We start from the raw sequence: 18,414 nt of genomic DNA, 5'->3' as shown, positions 1-18,414 counted from the left end.
TATTTTCCAATTCGTAGCCTGTGTCACACCAGGCAAAACGGACTATGAAACGGTTCAAAGCGTTCATATGAAATGTGATTTTTGGAAAGTCAGCTAGTCAGTTTCCTTGTTAAATTAATCCACAGCCATATCTACCTAATTCAACAAAATGAAAAACCAGACCTACATTTAGTTTAAGTTCATGTACAACAAGTCAGCTCTGATGTCACCACGATAGTGACATCACCTTTTGCTTCCCGGCAGCAGCAGCCTCTCCGACCCCCGAGCCAGAGTCTCCCGTCACCAGGGAAACCATTTCAGTCAAGCTGCTCACATCTGTGCGACCCAGAGGCCCGGCATCCTCGTTGCCAGCTGCCATTGGTCGAAACTCTCAGGAACAGCTGGTCAGCGACCACTGGTTTTCAGCACTTAACCTATCAAAGGACCCAACAGTATGCACTCACATAGCAGGTAGAGGATCCACATCTGTATCTCTAAATGTTCTCATTCCTCTGACCGCCTCTGTGTGCCTTTGTCTTGTTGCTGAGCGAGATCCAGCTCGTTCATCAATACTTTAAATAAGGAAAATATCTTATTTCACTTTCAGCATGGACCTTAAAGAGAGCAGGCAGACAAAGGAGAAAGAGTGAGCAGGAGATAACCGCCTGTCTTCCAGCTCAAAGGCATTTTAAGTGGAGAGTCAGTCAGAGTAGAGCTCAGTGTTATTTTGGTGGATGTGGGGGTTCAGTAAATCCTCAGGCCGTTGATGAATGTGTGGTCTAGCTGATGACATGAAGTTTAGGATTACCTAAAAAATACATACATGATGCATCTTGATGCATCTATTTGAATCTATTTTGGGTGTATTACTTGTTTTATGCGCTGCATATCAAACCTAAATGTTTCTTTTGCTAAATGTGTTATATTACTCAGTAATATCAAAAGCTGCCCAATTTCAGAAAGCTTCTTATTTATCTTGACCAGCTGATTGCATTTAATAAACTTCTTTTATTAAATGCAAGAAAGATGTTTTGTCGAACATAATGTAATATGGAAAGACTGGTATCATATCGGCACTCATCACTCAAACATTTGAAATAATAGCAAATCCTACTTCACAGTTCGATTATCAGGGCATCTGTTGCCAAGCATACAGACTGACACTTTTTTACAATAAGAAAAAGCTTTACTTTCAACAGCATTTACAGCTCTTAACTATAAAGTAAACTCCTCATAAATGTGTTATCAGTAGTGGTGACACAGAAAGGTTTGGCTTGGTGACATAACAGAAAATAAACCCTGGTTCTCCAGTTTCAGGTGTTAGATGGCACATGGATGCACAACGCTATATCACTTTATCAGGGTTAGAAAGGACATCTTGAATTTGGTATGCTTCAGAAAGACTGTTTGCATAAATGAAGAGGATCCAGGATTTATCTGTTGTGTGATTGTCGGGAATCATCTCTTTATGTGTGAAGCTCTGGGCATCTTGATGAGAGGTGGGCGGTACTGCGAACAAGATTATTTTGGGCTGTCAGGCCTTTGGACTGCTGAGCGAGCAGGGGGTGGCCAAAAACAGCTCAGAGGAGCGAGGGGAGAATAGCCGGACAGAGAGGCGGACAGAGGCTGTGAGGGCACACACTGGAGCGGCAACCAAAATGGCCAATAAAGGTGAGGACGTGAAGGGAAAAGAGGACACTTTAGGATGCCTGTGTAGAGAATTTGAAGGTATCAGTGCTGAGCTGAAGGCCAGCTATTGCAAAGAGCCTTGTTTGATTTCAGAGAGAAGACAGAGGATAGCATATATCCAAGTGTGAAGGGGTGGAAAGTACCACTTCTGGTCTTTAGAAGTGGTCTGTTTAGCTTTGTGAATGTGGAGTTGTGGTGAGAAGGCCGGACCATCAGGGGATTGAAGGTGGGAATGGACAAACTTCTTAGTCTCTTTGATCATGTTACAAGCAGAGTCTCTGGAGATGGCAGCATCCATCAGCCAGAGGTGTGTTTGGCTCTGAACTGCTGAGCTGTTCAGATGTCGGGTCGTCTCCATATCAGTAGCACACATTTCAATTCAAACGAGTGTGAACTGGCCTGTTGTGGTATGCTTTTGGCAGGAAGTAAACTTTGCCAGCTGGGTTCTCTTTTATGTTTTAGTGTTTCCATTGACGAGCTGAACAGTTTAACACGTGTGATGTAGCTCACATGAACTTGGTCAAATGAAATAGATGTTGAAAATGAGATAAGATAAAGTATGCATGGGCCATGTGATTTATGTTCTTAATGGTTGATTGGCTTGTTGATTGATTGCTTGATTGATTGCTTGATTATTTGATTGGATTATTAATTCCACCATTCATGGGTATTAATGGTGTGCAGTAATGCTTATAAATATCTCACCTGCTGTCAGTGCACTCTACTCAAAGAGGCTTCCCTTCATTCTAATGCTGAGGCTTAGCTTTTTACTCAATGATAAGCACAACAAGCAATTCCTGTCCGACAGTGCTGCTCCATAAAACATACCCTCTAATTACACAACGCTGGAAAAACACTGTTTTGTAATGCAGCATGGTCAATCATAAAGGTTCATGAGGTTATGTTATGTAAACAGGAAAATGGGGTGGAATCACATATTCATTCCCCTGTATGTACTGAATCTTGTGAAGCATGACTCTATGGACGCCTCGGTCACCAAGGCAGCTGTTGCCCGGTGACGGAGGGAAAGAAAAAGCGCTGCTGACGGCCTGACGTCTGTCAGCAGGTGCTGTGAAAAGCTGCATTTAAACTCTCCTCAACCGCTTGCTTCCCTCTTTCATCTGAAGGCTAAATTTAGCTCGAGCCAGAGCCTGACATGTCCTCGTAGCTGCTGAGCGTGTTCTCTCATGCTTGAGGCTGGAAATCCCTCTCTGCCTCATGCTCCCCTTTCCACTTGTCTGGCCTCTCTTCCTCTTCCTATCCGTATGTCAGAACTACTATTCCTCCTCCCCAAAAGAAGAAAGACCTCTTGGTGGGCCTTGGGGCTGGAGGTTGGCTGATGTTGCTGCAGCTCCTCGACCAGGAGGGATGCATTAACTTACCAACAATATGGAGATAATTCTATCGACTGGAACAGCACAGTCTGAATGGCGGATACGTTCAGTAATTAAAAATCAAATATCTATTCTGTCAGCCACCTTTACATTTTTCCTTAGTTTTTATACTCTATACTTGTTATTTCTTCATCCTCTCCACTGTTTTGCCTACATCACTATGACTCTCTATTTTCTCACCTGACTGTCCTAATCTTCCTTTTCTCTTCCTCCTTCTTTTCCTCCCTCCACTCACCTTGTCTTTCAGTGATGGACCTGGTCTACTGGAAGGACATGGAGCGAACAGGCATGATCCTAACAGGGTTAGTGGTCGGCCTGCTGTCCCTGTTCCAGCTCAGCATCATCACGGTGATCTCCACCGTCTCCCTGGCTGTCATTTGCTTCACCATCTCAGTGCGCATCTACTATCAAGTCCTCTACATCCTCAGCTGTGGAGACGGAGAACATCCCTTTAAGTGAGACACTGTCCTTTCTTTACCGACAGTGGACATTTGTCCAGCTTTTCTAAAATGTCCCTCTCAGGCAGAGTAACCTCATTCAGTCACAGTGAATTTACAAAACTAGCATCTGAGTTCATTTTACCACTTAGCAGATTTCTTGCATTATTAAATGTACATATTGTTTACTGTTTGTTGTTGTTCAGTGAATTAATATTTAGTGGCTCCAATTATGGTTATTACTTGTTGGTGTTTTTATTAGCATGCTGAGGTTTAGTCAGTTAAATATAAAAAACTATATGGCTTGTAGTAAAAAGCAACATGCTGAGTCAGTGTATGTGTGCGTGAATGCAAATATGTGTTTTAATGCAGTTTTTGTGTCATTTTCTATCATAAAAATAGACAAATGAAATACTCAGTGATAACCTCTTTCTGTGGGGGAAATGACAGCGGCATAAACTAAATTGATTATAAATGCCTCGCGGTGACCTAGCTAATTAAAAGCTACTGTAAACAGTACAGGAAGGATGTCGTTTAAGTTAATCGTAAGTACTTCTATCTTTTTTTCTTGCCTCTTCTCGTTTTCTCTCAGGTCATACTTGGACCTGGACATCAGTTTCAGTGGAGAGGCGGCTGACCTCTATATGCAGAAAGCCATCGTCATGGCTCTGTCTGCTGTTGACTCTCTGAAGGGACTCTTTTTTGTTACAAACCTTGTGGATTCTGTCAAGGTGAGCTTAGCGAATACAAAGATTTGCTTCATCCCGTCTAGAACCTCTCCCCCTCATTAACCCAGACATCAGTTTCCTCTCTGCATTCTTTCATTTTGCCCCATCTTTCATCTTCCTCCCGCCATCATTCCAGCGCCTCTCCATCACTGGAGATGACATCATCGCCATGCCAACCGTCTGTCTCATTATGCTAGCTTAGAGTTGCTGACATAAACTGTCAGCCCTAATGACATATTGTTGGTGATCAGGTGGAAAGCAATCGGTCCCTTTGTAATACAAAGTTTGAAATGTATTTGAAGTGGTACTAACGGCATAAAAGGAGGCCACCTGCCTCACCTTTCTCCTCAGGGTGGGCCTGTCAGTATCACCTGACAGCCCCTGCTGCCACAGTCTTTATGCATTCTACGCTTCTTTGCTTTGGATCAATGGGATCTACATGTACGCATGGCTGCATGTTTTTAAACAATGCTTAAATGATTGTAGGTTAAAGAGTGACAGCTATCGATCGTCGTATTGCTGATTCCATTTCTGGTCCCTTGTGTCCACATGCTGACGTCGTCAAACTCAACCCCAAATTGGACAAAAGCATCAGCAAAATGAATGTATTGCTATTACAAAACAAGCTATTTCCTTATATTGTTTTTCATTATTGCAAAGTAATATTATGGTAAACGGACATGGCAGGACTATTAAAAGGTATTGCATATGTTTTCATACATTACACATAAAGAAGGTTTCCTTTTAAGTGAAAAGATAATCGTATGTATGTGCAAATTAGTAAAGTTACATTTATTTACTGTAAACACATTGTGCCAAATCCTCATAGAAGGTATGCAATACTGTTGTGTAAATTCACAGCAGTCGCCATGTCAATATTAGATTCAATGGAAACAAAATCTCTTCACATGAAGCCACATAGAAGGTCAGCGCCAGTGTCACATTTCCAACCAGTGTACTGTACATCCATTGGTATAGTATGTCACAAAAGTGATCTATTTAAATGCCAACTCTGTAATAGATAAGGTTTCTATAACTTTCTGAACAGTTCTAAAAAAAAAAGAGATTTTCTCCTTTTTAATAATTATAAAAACTAGTTTTTAAGTTTAAGTGCAAAGATATTACAGGAAAACTTCTTCGATGGCCAAAACCCCCTGCAAAAACAAGAAAACCATAATAAATCCATGTTATGTTAAAAGAAATTTGGAAAATGTGGACAGATGCTACTGATAAAGCATTTACTGCACATCAGTAAACTTCATGGGTGGTATTGAAATAAAAAGCAAAAATATTGTATTTGTATCAGCAGCAGCTGAAATATAAATTATTATACATATTAATTATTGAACATCAAATACCATTAATCAGTTCCAATCAGCCCTAATACAATTGTGGCATTGCAATAATGAACAGCAGCAGTTTGTGACCAGACAAAATGGTGAGTCAGTGTGAGCTGACTGAGCCCCCTAAACCCCAGGACCCCCCCCACTCTAGACCCTGACCTGGCCGGTATGAGACATGACATACGGGAGGAGGTACGCAGAGATTCTCTTTCCATCTAAGACAGGAGTGTCCCATATCAGGGCAGCAGGGATCCCGTGCACGTACTGGGACACTGTGAGATATAAGGGGAAACACAGAGACCCATATTGGGAGTCTCGTACTTGAAGCTCTTTCATTTTTATGGATACTTTTTGGGGGAAATATGTAATACTGCAGCATGATTTCCTGCTTTCTGCAGATACGCACACAGCGTTGATGAAAGTTAAACTACCTCGATAACTTCTCTTTGTCTTGGTCTTAGTTCCTGGTTCTGATGTACCTTGTGACGTACCTGGGAGAGCTGTGCAATGGCCTTACTCTGCTCATCATCAGTAAGAAACTGCTCGAAATATGGAATCAATTAACACACTGAGAGGCTGCCAACTTAACTTCTCTACTTTTCTTTCTTCCTTTCTTCTCCAGGTGTGATCGCACTTTTTTCTCTGCCACTTTTCTACAGACAGCGCCAGGTATCTGTCTTAATTCAATATTTATACTGTCACTTTAATGGGTCCTTTGTTTCCACAACCATGAACATGTATTGTTCTGTGTTTCACAGGAGCAGGTGGACATCTACTTTGCAAAAATCACGGCCCAAATTGACAACGTCAAGGACACGTGAGTATGGCGCCACCTTCTGGCACAATGTTCCAATTAATACTGCTATTTTGCCACTCAGGCAGTTATTGCTCAGCAGATGTTAATCTATCCCAATACCCACACAACATTTTTCTCAACATCACCGCTATAAGGATGATTTAATACTTATATTGCAATTGTAAACATGCAATTTTAATCTAGCAGTTCACCTAAGCACATATTTGTATTTTGTAAATGGTTTATGCTGTTATATGTTATACACGTTCTGATTTCATTCAAGCTCATACAACAGTTAATTTGTGTTTTGAATAGTGTATTACAGATTATGCTTATATTTGTTAGTATTCTGTATTTAAGTAGTTAAGGTAGTTAAGCTAGAATGCAGGTGCATATGTTTTTTTATATTTACAGCAGGTGATGGTACTACTCGGTGGCAAGTTAAGAGCATGTGCTCCGAACAACAATGTAGGTGTTGGAGCAGTCCCTAAATATGTTGTCCTAACTACTCTTCTATTTATCTTCCACAGCTTTCAAAGACTTGCCCAGGGTGGTGGCCCTCCTCCTGACCCAACTCCCGGTGGCGCCAAACCCCAAATCCAGTAAACACGGATGGACAAGAACTTAAAGAAAAGCTCCCAGAGTTGCAGGCTGTCACTCAGATGTCTTACCCAGCAGTCTGTACTTAGAGCTCCAGAGAACAGAGCTCTAGAGACTTGGGGAGGGAGGGGAGGTTACTTAAACAGACAATGATGAGGATCACACATTTAGACCCTCACTGTATCTAAGTGAGGGGGGTTGGAGGTTGGGGTTTGGGTTATAAGGTAATCAAGGCATGTGACTCCTGGTTGAGACTCTTGGTGCTGACGTCAAATGGACACACAGCTTGTCATACGTGACCATCCTTGGAGATATTCACTGTTTTTATTATGTACAAAGGACTCAAGAAGTGTCTTAGATGGTTGAGAGCTGTAGTCCAAATGAGGTACTAAGACCAATAATGGGAAGTTCCCACACAGCTACTCACCTGAGGAAACGGAAGTGAGTTGTTAAGGTGATAAACAGGGGTCATCATTATTTATGGCAGCATAAAACTGGCAATTAAAGATGCATGTGTCAGCACATGTACATTTTCTGAATGCATATTCATTCTCATGAATTCTCTGGATTCTCTGTGTGTATGCAAGAGAGAGTGTGTGTGTGTGTGTGTGTGTGTGTGCACGTGTAATTCCTGACATATACAGCTTGCTGAAATGAAAATGTTAATTACAAGCAATTAAAGTCGCATTTCTTCTTTATATTCCCTAAGCTTTCTGTGTTCCCTTTCACCGGCATGGGCATTCACTTTGATTCATTCATATGAGTTTTTTTTTTTCTTCCCCATGTCATTTTTCACATGTTTCTTGCTTACACCACTGGGAAGTTGAAACACAATATTCAGAGAGATAGAGATAGATTATTCTGCTACAAATTCAATACTTAAGATGTATTATAGATGGACGGGAAGCACTTGAGAGGAAGTTTCCCATTGACAGAGCACCAGAAGCACCTATGGTGTCTTTGTTGATTTTAGAATTGGAATGGAGTGATGATCCAAGAAGCTATCAGATTTCAGACAAATGTCCTCTCTGAGCTCTGAATGTGATTATGTCCAGCCCTGTGAAGTAATGTGGGAATGAAATACAGCAGGTGCCTTTTTCTAACAGCAGGTTATTGTGCATGATCTGATTCACAGTATACTTACAACGGCTAACAGCAGCTTACAGAGACTTCTCCTCCCAAACAAATCACTTCTCATCACCTGACCATTGCCTTCCTGAGAATTATGTTTTGTATGTGTACAATACTTGTGTGATGTGCACCATGACAAGGTATCTTATACAGAATTGTGAGTTGATCCATTTTAGGAATAATAAAATTAATCAGGATACTCTGCAGCTCCACATTTCTCTGTTGTGGTTGATTTTAAGGTTGTCACTCAAAATGTGTCTATTCGTATGCCTTATAATTGCATCATGTGTTTGTGTGCTCCAGTAAATGTGTTGTCATATTTACATACATTATCCATTAAATCCAAACAGCCTTAGACAAGATGACATTATGTCCTGCTTAGTAGTGGACCTACTGCATTTGCCTACATGCTGCAGCCTCCTGCAGCATTTGTCTGTATACAAATGACGTCTTTTGTCCGGCATTTCTTCACCAAAGACAATGGCAGACATTTCAAAGGCACTTGTGTCAGAATCAGCTATTACTTGCATCATTACATTACATTACATGTCATTTAGCTGACGCTTTTATCCAAAGCGACTTACAATAAGTGCATTAAACCATGAGTCCAAACTCAGAACAACAAGAATCAAGCAAGTAAAATTACTATTCGTAAGTGCCATTTAAGTGCTACTAAAGTGCCACTCTACAAAGTGCTATCGGTAAGGGACATTTAAGTGCTACTAGAGTGCTACTACGGCTCTACCTTCCCTATTCAAGGTATAGTCGAAAAAGATGTGTTTTTAGTTTGCGGCGGAAGATGTAGAGACTTTCTGCTGTCCTGATGTCAATGGGGAGCTCGTTCCACCAATGAGGAGCCAGCACAGCAAACAGTCGTGATTTTGTTGAGTGTTTAGCTCGTAGTGACGGAGCTACAAGCCGATTGGCAGAAGCCGAGCGAAGTGAACGAGCTGGGGTGTACGGTTTTACCATGTCCTGGATGTAGACCGGACCCGATCTGTTCACAGCACGGTACGCAAGTACCAATGTTTTGAAGCGGATGCGGGCGGCCACCGGTAACCAGTGAAGGTCGCGGAGTAGTGTGGGTAAATTTCGGGAGGTTGAAGACCAGTCGAGCAGCTGCATTCTGGATGAGCTGTAGAGGTCGAATGGCATTAGCAGGTAGACCTGCCAGGAGGAAGTTGCAATAGTCTAGCCGTGAGATGACCAGAGCCTGGACCAGAACCTGGACCAGAACCTGGACCAGAACCTGTGCCGCCTTCTGAGTGAGAAAAGGTTGTATTCTCCTGATGTTGTACAGCATGTACCTACAGGAGCGTGTTATTGCGGTGATGTTGGCAGTCAGGGAGAGTTGACTGTCGAGTGTCACACCGAGGTTCCTGGCAGTCAGAGTCGGAGCCAGCACTGAGTTGTTGAAGTTAATAGTCAGGTCGTGGGTGGGAGAGCCTTTTCCTGGAAGGAGGAGAAGTTCAGTCTTGTCCGGATTAATTTTCAGGTGGTGTGCGGACATCCACTGAGAGATGTCGGTCAGACAGGCAGAGATTCGTGCTGCTACCTGTGTTTCAGATTGGGGAAACAAGAGGATCAGTTGGGTGTTGTCAGCATAGCTGTGGTAGGTGAAGCCATGCGAGCGAATGACAGAGCCGAGAGAGTTGGTGTACAGAGAGAAGAGAAGAGGACCAAGGACTAAACCCTGAGGGACCCCAGTAGTCAGAGGACAAGGCTCAGACACAGATCTTCTCCAGGTTACCCGGTAAGAGCGGTCGGTGAGGTAGGATGAGAAGAGTGAGAGCGCGGTGCCTGAGATACCCAGGTCTTGGAGGGAGGAAATGAGGATCTGGTGGTTCACTGTGTCAAAGGCAGCGGAAAGGTCTAGAAGGATGAGGACAGAGGAGAGAGAGGCTGCTCTAGCAGTGTGAAGCTGCTCAGAGACAGCAAGGAGGGCAGTCTCTGTTGAGTGGCCTGTCTTGAATCCAGACTGGTGGGGGTCTAGAAGGTTGTTACTGTGGAGAAAGGAGGAGACTTGGTTAAAGATAGCTCGCTCTAGAGTTTTGGAAAGGAAGGGGAGGAGAGAGACAGGTCTGTAGTTATTGACTTCAGATGGGTCGAGAGTGGGTTTCTTCAGGAGAGGGTTGACTCTTGCCTCCTTCAGAGAGTTAGGGAAACAGCCGGTTGAGAGGGAGGTGTTAATAAGATGGGTGAGAAAGGGAAGAAGGTCAGGAGCAATAGACTGGAGAATGTGAGAAGGGATGGGGTCAAGGGGGCAGGTGGTTGGGCGGGCAGAGGTTACCAAGGTAAGAACTTGATTGGGAGACAGGGGGATAAAAGAGGAAAATGAGGGGGAAGAGGATGAAGTTACTCAAGGTGTAGTTATAGAAGATGGATTAGTAAATGAAGAGCGTATGTCGTCTATCTTTTTTGTAAAGTAGTCAACAAAGTGGCTTGGTAGAAGGGTGGAGGGAGGGGGGGGGGGGGACCAGGGGGGGTCAAGGAGGTTGGAAAAAATTGAGAAGCTTTTTGGGGTTAGATAAGGAGGATTCGATGCATCATAGTAGTACACCGATTGTTTTGTATTTTGTAAAAGGCCTTTTTCTGGTCAAGGTTTCTTAATTCTTGCAAACGTACCTGCAAGGGCTAATCTGATGTAAAGATGATGCAAGTGCATTTACATGTTAGATAAAGTGAACCTGTTGCTTTTGGACCTCTTCATATGCTCACCCTGCCCTGAGCATGTCAGACATGTCAGTTTCACTTAAGCTTCTCCAACCAACCACAAGGAGGCGACACAAGTCAACACATTACTTCAGTCGTCTTCGGTTTTTCCAAGTGTCCAGTTTGTCCGTTAGCTGAGGACAAGGGACAAGGATCCCTTCAGCCACTGATAGTTTAAAAGGTTACTCAACCAGAGGGGCAGTGACCTTTGAGTTTGTCTTTACAAATATTCCTTGATTGAGCTGTAATTTGGTCTTTAACTGCGTTATCTAGTAGATAACACTGGCTGTTCCTTCTAGGCTCTGGCTACACATTAAAGTAGGTCAGGTGTTCTGAAGTTTCAGTACATCATGCGTCATATTAAGAATTAACATTAAGGATGCCCCCCATCTTTTCTTCACTGGTGAGGACAAGTCTGGACTTGTCCGCACAGGTTCAAACCTAATGATCTTATGGCAACTTCACAGTTAGTTGGCCCACACAAACAAAAGGTTGGTTGTGCTGTGAAGTCTTTAAAATCAAACAAACTGATGCACTATATTTTTCTCTTTTAATTTCCCCTAAGAGCACAGCACCAGCAACATCCGAATGCTACATTTTGATTGAATCCAGACTTCTCAAGACCTCAGACCTCAACCTGTCTGCTCCGGGCTGCGCTGTTGGGAGGTGAAGTGGGTGGGATTAGAAGATATATCGCTTTAGGCCCGCCCCTTCATTGTAAACTGCAGAGGCCAAGGCTGGAGTCCTGATGCTGATCCGCCACAGTGGATTTGGCAGCGCGCAGGACAGGAGGAGACCTTTTACGCACGAGTCCCGTTCACGATTATAAGCAATCGGCACATTCGAAGTAGAGAGGGGACCCTGTTCTCATGGTGGGTCGTTCATCTTCCCGTCGAGGAGAGCGCGGTGAAGTGCGAGTTGATTGAATGGTACCCTTAGTCTCCATGGATTACGGACGGACCATGGCCCCTCCGGTACCCCCGCACAATCCCACAGAAACCCTGCCAGGGCAGGCGCAGGAGCGGCTGCTGAAGTGTGTCCTGCTGGGCGACGGCGCAGTGGGCAAAACCAGTCTGGTGGTCAGCTACACAACGAATGGCTACCCGACCAAATACGTCCCTACTGCATTTGATGACTTCTCAGGTAAACCCAATATATTGCTATTTCAGTTTTCTTATAAACTGTTTAATGCATTAAGCGTTCGTATATAAAGGAACATCCCCCCACTCCTGGATCAGAGATTGGTATGACCCTGCTAGATTTGCAAAAATGATATATGATTGTATAACTGAAGTCTAGTGAACATTGCTGTATTTAGATTGAAGCCAGCGTCTAATTAAGATACATTTTGTTGAAAAAACTGTTTTTGTCCAGCCTTTTTACTGAATTCGTCTTCAACTTTTCATGCTTTGACAGCACCCGTCCATGCTGGTATTTCTCCTGTTATTCCATTGTTATGATAAATGTGTTTACTATTATCCACCTTCCATCAGTGTTAATGCAAACGAGTTATCCTCCCTGATGTAGCCAGGTTTATATTTGGGACGGTTCCACTTTTCAAACTGTCTCACTTGTCCCAGGAAGCTTTGTTTACTGCAAAATAAAAATATACAAAATATTTTAAACTGATCAGTGTCAACATGAAAAAGCGCATATGACCTGTTGATCAACGTTATGATCACATCTTCAGACTGTCCCTCCTTAGCTTTTTTTCAGAAACTCTGAAAACCGTACTGAATCATGTTATGAATCAGCTATTGTGGTCACAGCTGCACACAAGAACATATAGTGACCATACTGATAAATGAAAAATCACACATCGACACATTTCAGGCTTATTTAGAAGTTACAAATTGATACTTGACATTGTGTCCTGATTGAGCAGTAAAACTAACAACTTGACCAACACACATCCCACAAAACACTCGCTGAGAACACACACCGCCCCCAGATGAGCGCTGCTTTTACCCTCACATGCAGAACAGACAGCGTCTCTGGTTCAAGGGCTTTGGATTGCACAACTCTGCCTATTGTTGTCAGCCTTGACCCGCGAGCCCTCTCCTCTATACTGGAATGGACACATCTGTTGCAGTGGCTCAGAGGCAGAGATTGTCTTTCGCCTCGGCCTGACAGAGGGGGATTGTGCTGTTGGGGCCCTTAATAGTGATGTCATTTCTCGGTACCCTGGAATCAGAGCGTCCTCTTGAAAGCTGACTTATGAGCAGTTAAACAATGCCACAGGTGGCAGAGACGCAGATGAGCGGAAGACTGGGAGAGGGGACGATAAGAGGGAGTTTTGATCTAGAAAATCAAAGGAGTATCATATGTCAAGGATTAGGAAATTATTCCCCAATGGCTGCTCCCTCTCACTTTCCTTTGATTCTCTCTCCGCCTGCTCTTTCTCCCTTCTTTTGAAATGGCATGATGCCTGTCCGACTACATGAATAGTTCCAGCGAGCTCTTTGATCAGGTGGTATGACCGACCACACACGCCAGGCGTATTGTAAATGTTTCCATGTGCCTGCTGCTCTGCATTGTGCTCACTCTTCTGAAAATAATAAATGGCCCCATAATGAAACTGTAAGATGACTCATCCACTTTTCCAATCTGGAAATGAGGCCAATTGGAAAAGAGTCCCTGAACAAACCCACCATTAGACAACCTTGGAATGGTCTCTGTTAAAACACAACAGAGCACAAAGCTCACAGAGTGGTCCGAGCGACAGTAAAGTGTTATGGTCTCAACAGTAACTGGCAGAGTGGGTGGGCGAGACGGAGCAGGCTGTCTGTGAGCGGGAAGAGCCGAGCAGGGGGTCTTTGTGCTTTCAACTGCCAGACTTTTGTTTATTCCAGAGAATATTCTGCTGGTGTGTGTGTGTGTGTGTGTGTGTGTGTCAGGTGGGGGTTTTATTAGCCTACACAGACGTAAAATCTTGTTGACAGCTGTGACTTATTATCTCTATGTCTGTTTTTGTGTCCACAGCTGTGGTTCAGGTGGATGGAAACCCGGTTAGACTACAGTTGTGTGACACTGCAGGACAGGTGAGTTTTGGTGACACATAAACACATATTGCATTACATATTTGGGACCCTACGCATGCCTCTCAACCTTTGCTACACCCAGATGTCACATTTTAGCCACGCTAGTGGCGTGGCTCTGTGGATGGTAATGTCAGTTGGTCGGCCGACCACCACTCTGGTCCGGACGGAAATATGTCAACTGTTGAATGGATTCCCATGTAATTTTGTAGAGACATTCATGTTCCCCACAGGATGAAGCCTTATGACTTTATACATTTGGTTTTTAGTAAAATGTCTCCATGACTTAGATTTAGTGGCATCGTCAGATACTTTGATTCATGACCAACTATCTCCTAAACTACTGACTCTTCCATCAGCTTCAGCTGAACTTTGTTTTTAGTGATAATTAGCAAAAGAAAACATATTATCCAATAGTTTGATTAGTTGAAGATCTCCTGTTATTGGGGTCGACCCACGTTGCCTATACTTAACATGGCCCTCTTGCCTATTTCAGGTAGCTCATCTGGAATGAAATGGGAACATTCCTGGGCTCTGCTGTCAATCTTTATCTCGAATGAAAATAACAACGCTCCATAGAATAAGTGTAACTCGTGGTGGTGCATTGACAGGGTGCTGAAGGATATGGAAAAGCCTGCAGGTTAGATTGGAGGGGGTCATGCCAAAAATACCTTAAATATATGTCTCTCCGTCTCTGCCGTTCTGGACAAAGTGGTGCAGGGCGCTTGCCAGAGAAAAGTTATTGACTCATTATTATGTTGCTACTTAAGAGTAATCTTGGAAAGAACGGGTTGTGAAACAGTGTTTTTATTTCCCTGGAGCACAGCTGGATGTTTCATAATCCAACTCAAAAGAACTCTGCCTTCTGGGAGCAGCTTATTTGACAATCACAAACGCTGCGAGGGCACTGCCAGTTCTACAAACAATCAAAGACAACTTGGCTGTAAAGGGGAAAGAGGTATTTGAACCTCACAGCATGTTGCAAGCTGCACACGGTGTTAAAACTGCACACATACATGCACACAAGCAGACAGGCAGGGGCAAATTGGTGCAGATAAAGTCGGCCATATCTACTGTACTTGTGCAATTTCATAAGAGGGGAGCTTCAGCCAGAAACAGGTTGGGGTGTGCAAAAAAAAGAGAGAGAGACACAGAAACAGTCCAGAGAAAAATGATAACAGCTGCCGCCAAAGCTGATAAACAAAGTTGCTCCTTTCTCAGAGATGTTGATGTCTGCATGTTCTGCAGATGGACCTGCGTCATCAGATCGGAAGCACAGCCAAAGCTTGTGTGGGAATCTCACAAGTTGATAAGTGTCCTCTGTAGTTGTTGAGCTTTTCAACTGTTTGAATTACTACGTGTGCAGATGCGGTTGTGCTTAAAAGCCAGGAGGAGCCGACAGAGTTTTGTTTAGGTGAAAAGGGATTAGGAGATGTGTGCTGGAAAGGAGAGGGTTAAGTGAAAGAAGGAGAGGTTTCTGCTAACTTTAATCTGTGTACTCAAGGGTGTGGGAGGCCCGTGCTAGTCAAAGCTGTGTGACTCTAAAGTGTGACTTTTGGAGATTTACTGTAGATTCTATAGGTGAGTGGGCTGGGCGTCACTACATGTATTAGCACAATGTCAACATTATTTGGACAGTTTTTTTATTGATTGATTATTGGCACAATTCCCTTACCTGTTATGTTGTAGTACTTGAGTGTGTTGACCGATGACGGAAAGAGCATTGGTGTGTTGTCAGCCTGGGTGACCACACGCCAAGGGAATAAGTGATCTCAAAGTAAAGGTTCAGAGCTAAATGTTCAATATGTGCCTGATATGTATAAATCACGGACATCACCACATTGCTAACCATCTGTTTCTGTCTTCATTAGGACGAGTTTGACAAACTCCGGCACTTCTGCTACAGCCGGACTGACGCCTTGCTGCTCTGCTTCAGTGTGGTCAGCCCGGCATCCTTTCAAAACGTCTGGGAGAAGTGGGTCCCCGAAATCCGCCGCCGTTGCCCCCTCACGCCCATCCTCCTCGTAGGCACACAGTGCGACCTGCGGCAGGACGTCAAAGTGCTGATCGAGCTGGCGAGGCGGAGGGAGAGGCCGGTGCTGGAGGAAGACGCCAGGGCGCTTTCGGAAAAAATTGGGGCAGTGACGTACGTTGAGTGCTCAGCGCTGACACAAAAGAATCTAAAGGAGGTGTTTGATGCGGCCATCGCTGTTGGTCTGAGGCAGTTTGACAGGAGAGCGAGGCGGGAGAGAAAGGTCCGCAGCACGGCCGATAAGATGAAGATGCTGTCCAAGTCCTGGTGGAAGAAGTACGTGTGCGTCCAGTAGGGAGTGAGGAGATCCTGTGACTGATGATGAAACTGGAAATGCTGACCTGTTGGTGGGGACTGGATGTAAGAACTACCTTTTCATTCCCCTGGACGACCCCAGGTGTGGTAGCCAGAATACCTTTAATTCAGTGGAGGGAGCAGTAGGTCAACAGAGGCAAAGTGTGCCTTCCGGAGCTGGAGAGCTTTTGCAGAAATCATCTTTGTTGATGACTCAAATTCAGAGAACATGAGTCTGTAAACATTCTCTGCTCCTCAGAGCCAGTCTGAACTGTTAAATATGACTGTGACCAGCATTCAACCAAAATAAATGGAGCTAATAAAGTCTAATGGCACATATCAAACTGGACGTGTCGAAAGGAAACATAATCTGACTTAGAAGGGGAGGTGTCCAGACGGTGATGTTATGTACTCAAAGTGCTCTCCTCCGATGTGTTTGATTTGATGACCTTCTTTAACAAAGTATATTATTGTCTGTGTTCTACACTGTAATTCCCCAACACTTCTTCTACATTTATTTCCCTAAAATAAGAATGTGAAGTTAATATATACTAGCTTCAATCTCCAATCAAAGATGCAATAATACTACTGTATTCAAGCACCCTGTTTCCTACTGCAGAAGCAACTCCAGTGACCTCACGTTAAGTCTGGTCTGAAACTGATTGCATTTATTTTAACTCATTATCTTTTGGATTACATTCAAAACATTTTGAAATCTGATTTATTGTGGAGTGTTGTTGTCTTGTGAAGGGATTTCTCTACACCAGCTGTGCCACATGTTGAAGTGTTGCTAAAGCTGTCACACTGCTAGTGCTCCTCACTAATACACACCTTCTACAGTTGATTGATGCCACCAAACATTAACAGAGGAAACCTACTGATGCCTATTAATGTTGTTTACTCGATAACACATGCCTACTATTCAGCTTTACCTGAACTCTTAAAAAAAACATTGGGTTAGTTTCCAAACTTTAATGTTACAAGGTTGCAGCAATAAGTTGTGTGGTGCCACTGGACATTGCACTTATCATACACAGTCCAAACACACCACTGAAGTCTTGCCATGCAATGGCCTTTGGAGCAGTGCTGGATTATATAGAGCAGGTACATTCATCTGTGGGGCTTGAGATGTAGGTTTGCTCAGTGTCCCTGAAACAGAAGTATCTGATCTGCATGTTCCCTGCACCACCCACCGGTTTGGATGATCATAGGGTCTTTCTTTGTCATTGCAGTCATGGCCTTAAACAGATAATTATCCGTCTTCCTCACTCAGTAAATTGGAGCGCTTTCCTCTTTTGAAATTATACAGTAAATGAGGTGAAATCACCAAAGAGACTGATTCTATGTTTGCTTCTTATTTTTCAGAAGCCTGTCATTCAGCTCTGTCTGATTATCTGTTTCTTCTGGGCCAATAACTGATCAGCAGCAATACAGAGCAGATGTATGAAATATTGTATGTCATTATGTATGTTACATAGTAATCATTTATGATGTTTGTAATGTCATCAGGATAAATCTACGTGTACATATAAGTGACTCAGTCATTGGCTGTGTTGTCCAACTCTAAATGGTACTTACAGTATGAGTGTTTCACTAAATGTCTCATTTTTGGCCGGAGAGCAGTTTGTTGAGCTGAATAAGCGGAACAAAATAAAATGTGAAATATTTAACCTGTTTTCACTCTCGACTTTTAAATGGAGATATGTTATGTCGACTGTCACACTGCAGAGAAAATTATGTGATGATAAGAGTGCAGCAGAGTGTTTAACACGTTTATTTGACATGAGAAGGAGGACATACATTCTTACACAACTACAATAATATTAAGGAGGACCCATACTTATTTCCATTGTGGTCCTTGTTAAAGATGACATATTCACCATATAGTCCACTATATAGCATGCTCGGTATGTTTGTTGTCTTAATCTCTATGAGGAATTATTTTACCCTACATAGTCTCACAGGCTCATATTATCCCATAATGCGATGTAAAAAATGACCTACATTTAATGGCCACTAACCATGAGCTAAGACAGAAAGTTGGCTATACAGTGGACAACTGCTGGATGTGTAATGACATGAGTAGTTCCTATATTTGTGTAGTGAATAAGTAGACAACGTCAGCCACAGACAGTCTCTAAAATTAACTGAAAGCTATATTTCTACAATGTTGGGAAAGAGTTAAATGTGATTCAGCCACAGAGGTTTGGTGGGCACCAAGACTTCTAACTATGCAACAGG

The 18,414-nt window shown here is 43.2% G+C and overlaps 2 protein-coding genes across 2 annotated transcripts; both read left to right on the top strand.

The window, feature by feature from the left end:
- The first annotated feature begins 1,637 nt into the window (after positions 1–1,637).
- rtn2a (reticulon 2a) lies at positions 1,638–6,972 on the top strand. The gene is made up of 7 exons (XM_034548598.1): positions 1,638–1,650; positions 3,310–3,517; positions 4,092–4,230; positions 6,032–6,101; positions 6,193–6,239; positions 6,329–6,387; positions 6,897–6,972. Exons 1-7 carry the CDS (start codon positions 1,638–1,640, stop codon positions 6,970–6,972), a joined length of 612 nt encoding a protein of 203 aa, XP_034404489.1.
- Positions 6,973–11,570: 4,598 nt separating this feature from the next.
- Positions 11,571–17,843, top strand: rhoub (ras homolog family member Ub). Its single transcript, XM_034549201.1, has 3 exons — positions 11,571–11,952; positions 13,792–13,850; positions 15,719–17,843. The coding sequence occupies exons 1-3, from the start codon at positions 11,736–11,738 to the stop codon at positions 16,172–16,174; spliced, it is 732 nt and encodes a 243-aa protein (XP_034405092.1). The 5' UTR covers positions 11,571–11,735; the 3' UTR covers positions 16,175–17,843.
- The last annotated feature ends 571 nt before the right edge of the window (positions 17,844–18,414 follow it).

Source organism: Cyclopterus lumpus, chromosome 13 (assembly GCF_009769545.1).
Source record: "Cyclopterus lumpus isolate fCycLum1 chromosome 13, fCycLum1.pri, whole genome shotgun sequence".
NCBI classification, from domain to species: domain Eukaryota; kingdom Metazoa; phylum Chordata; class Actinopteri; order Perciformes; family Cyclopteridae; genus Cyclopterus; species Cyclopterus lumpus.
This window is presented reverse-complemented; position numbering and strand designations above follow the sequence as displayed.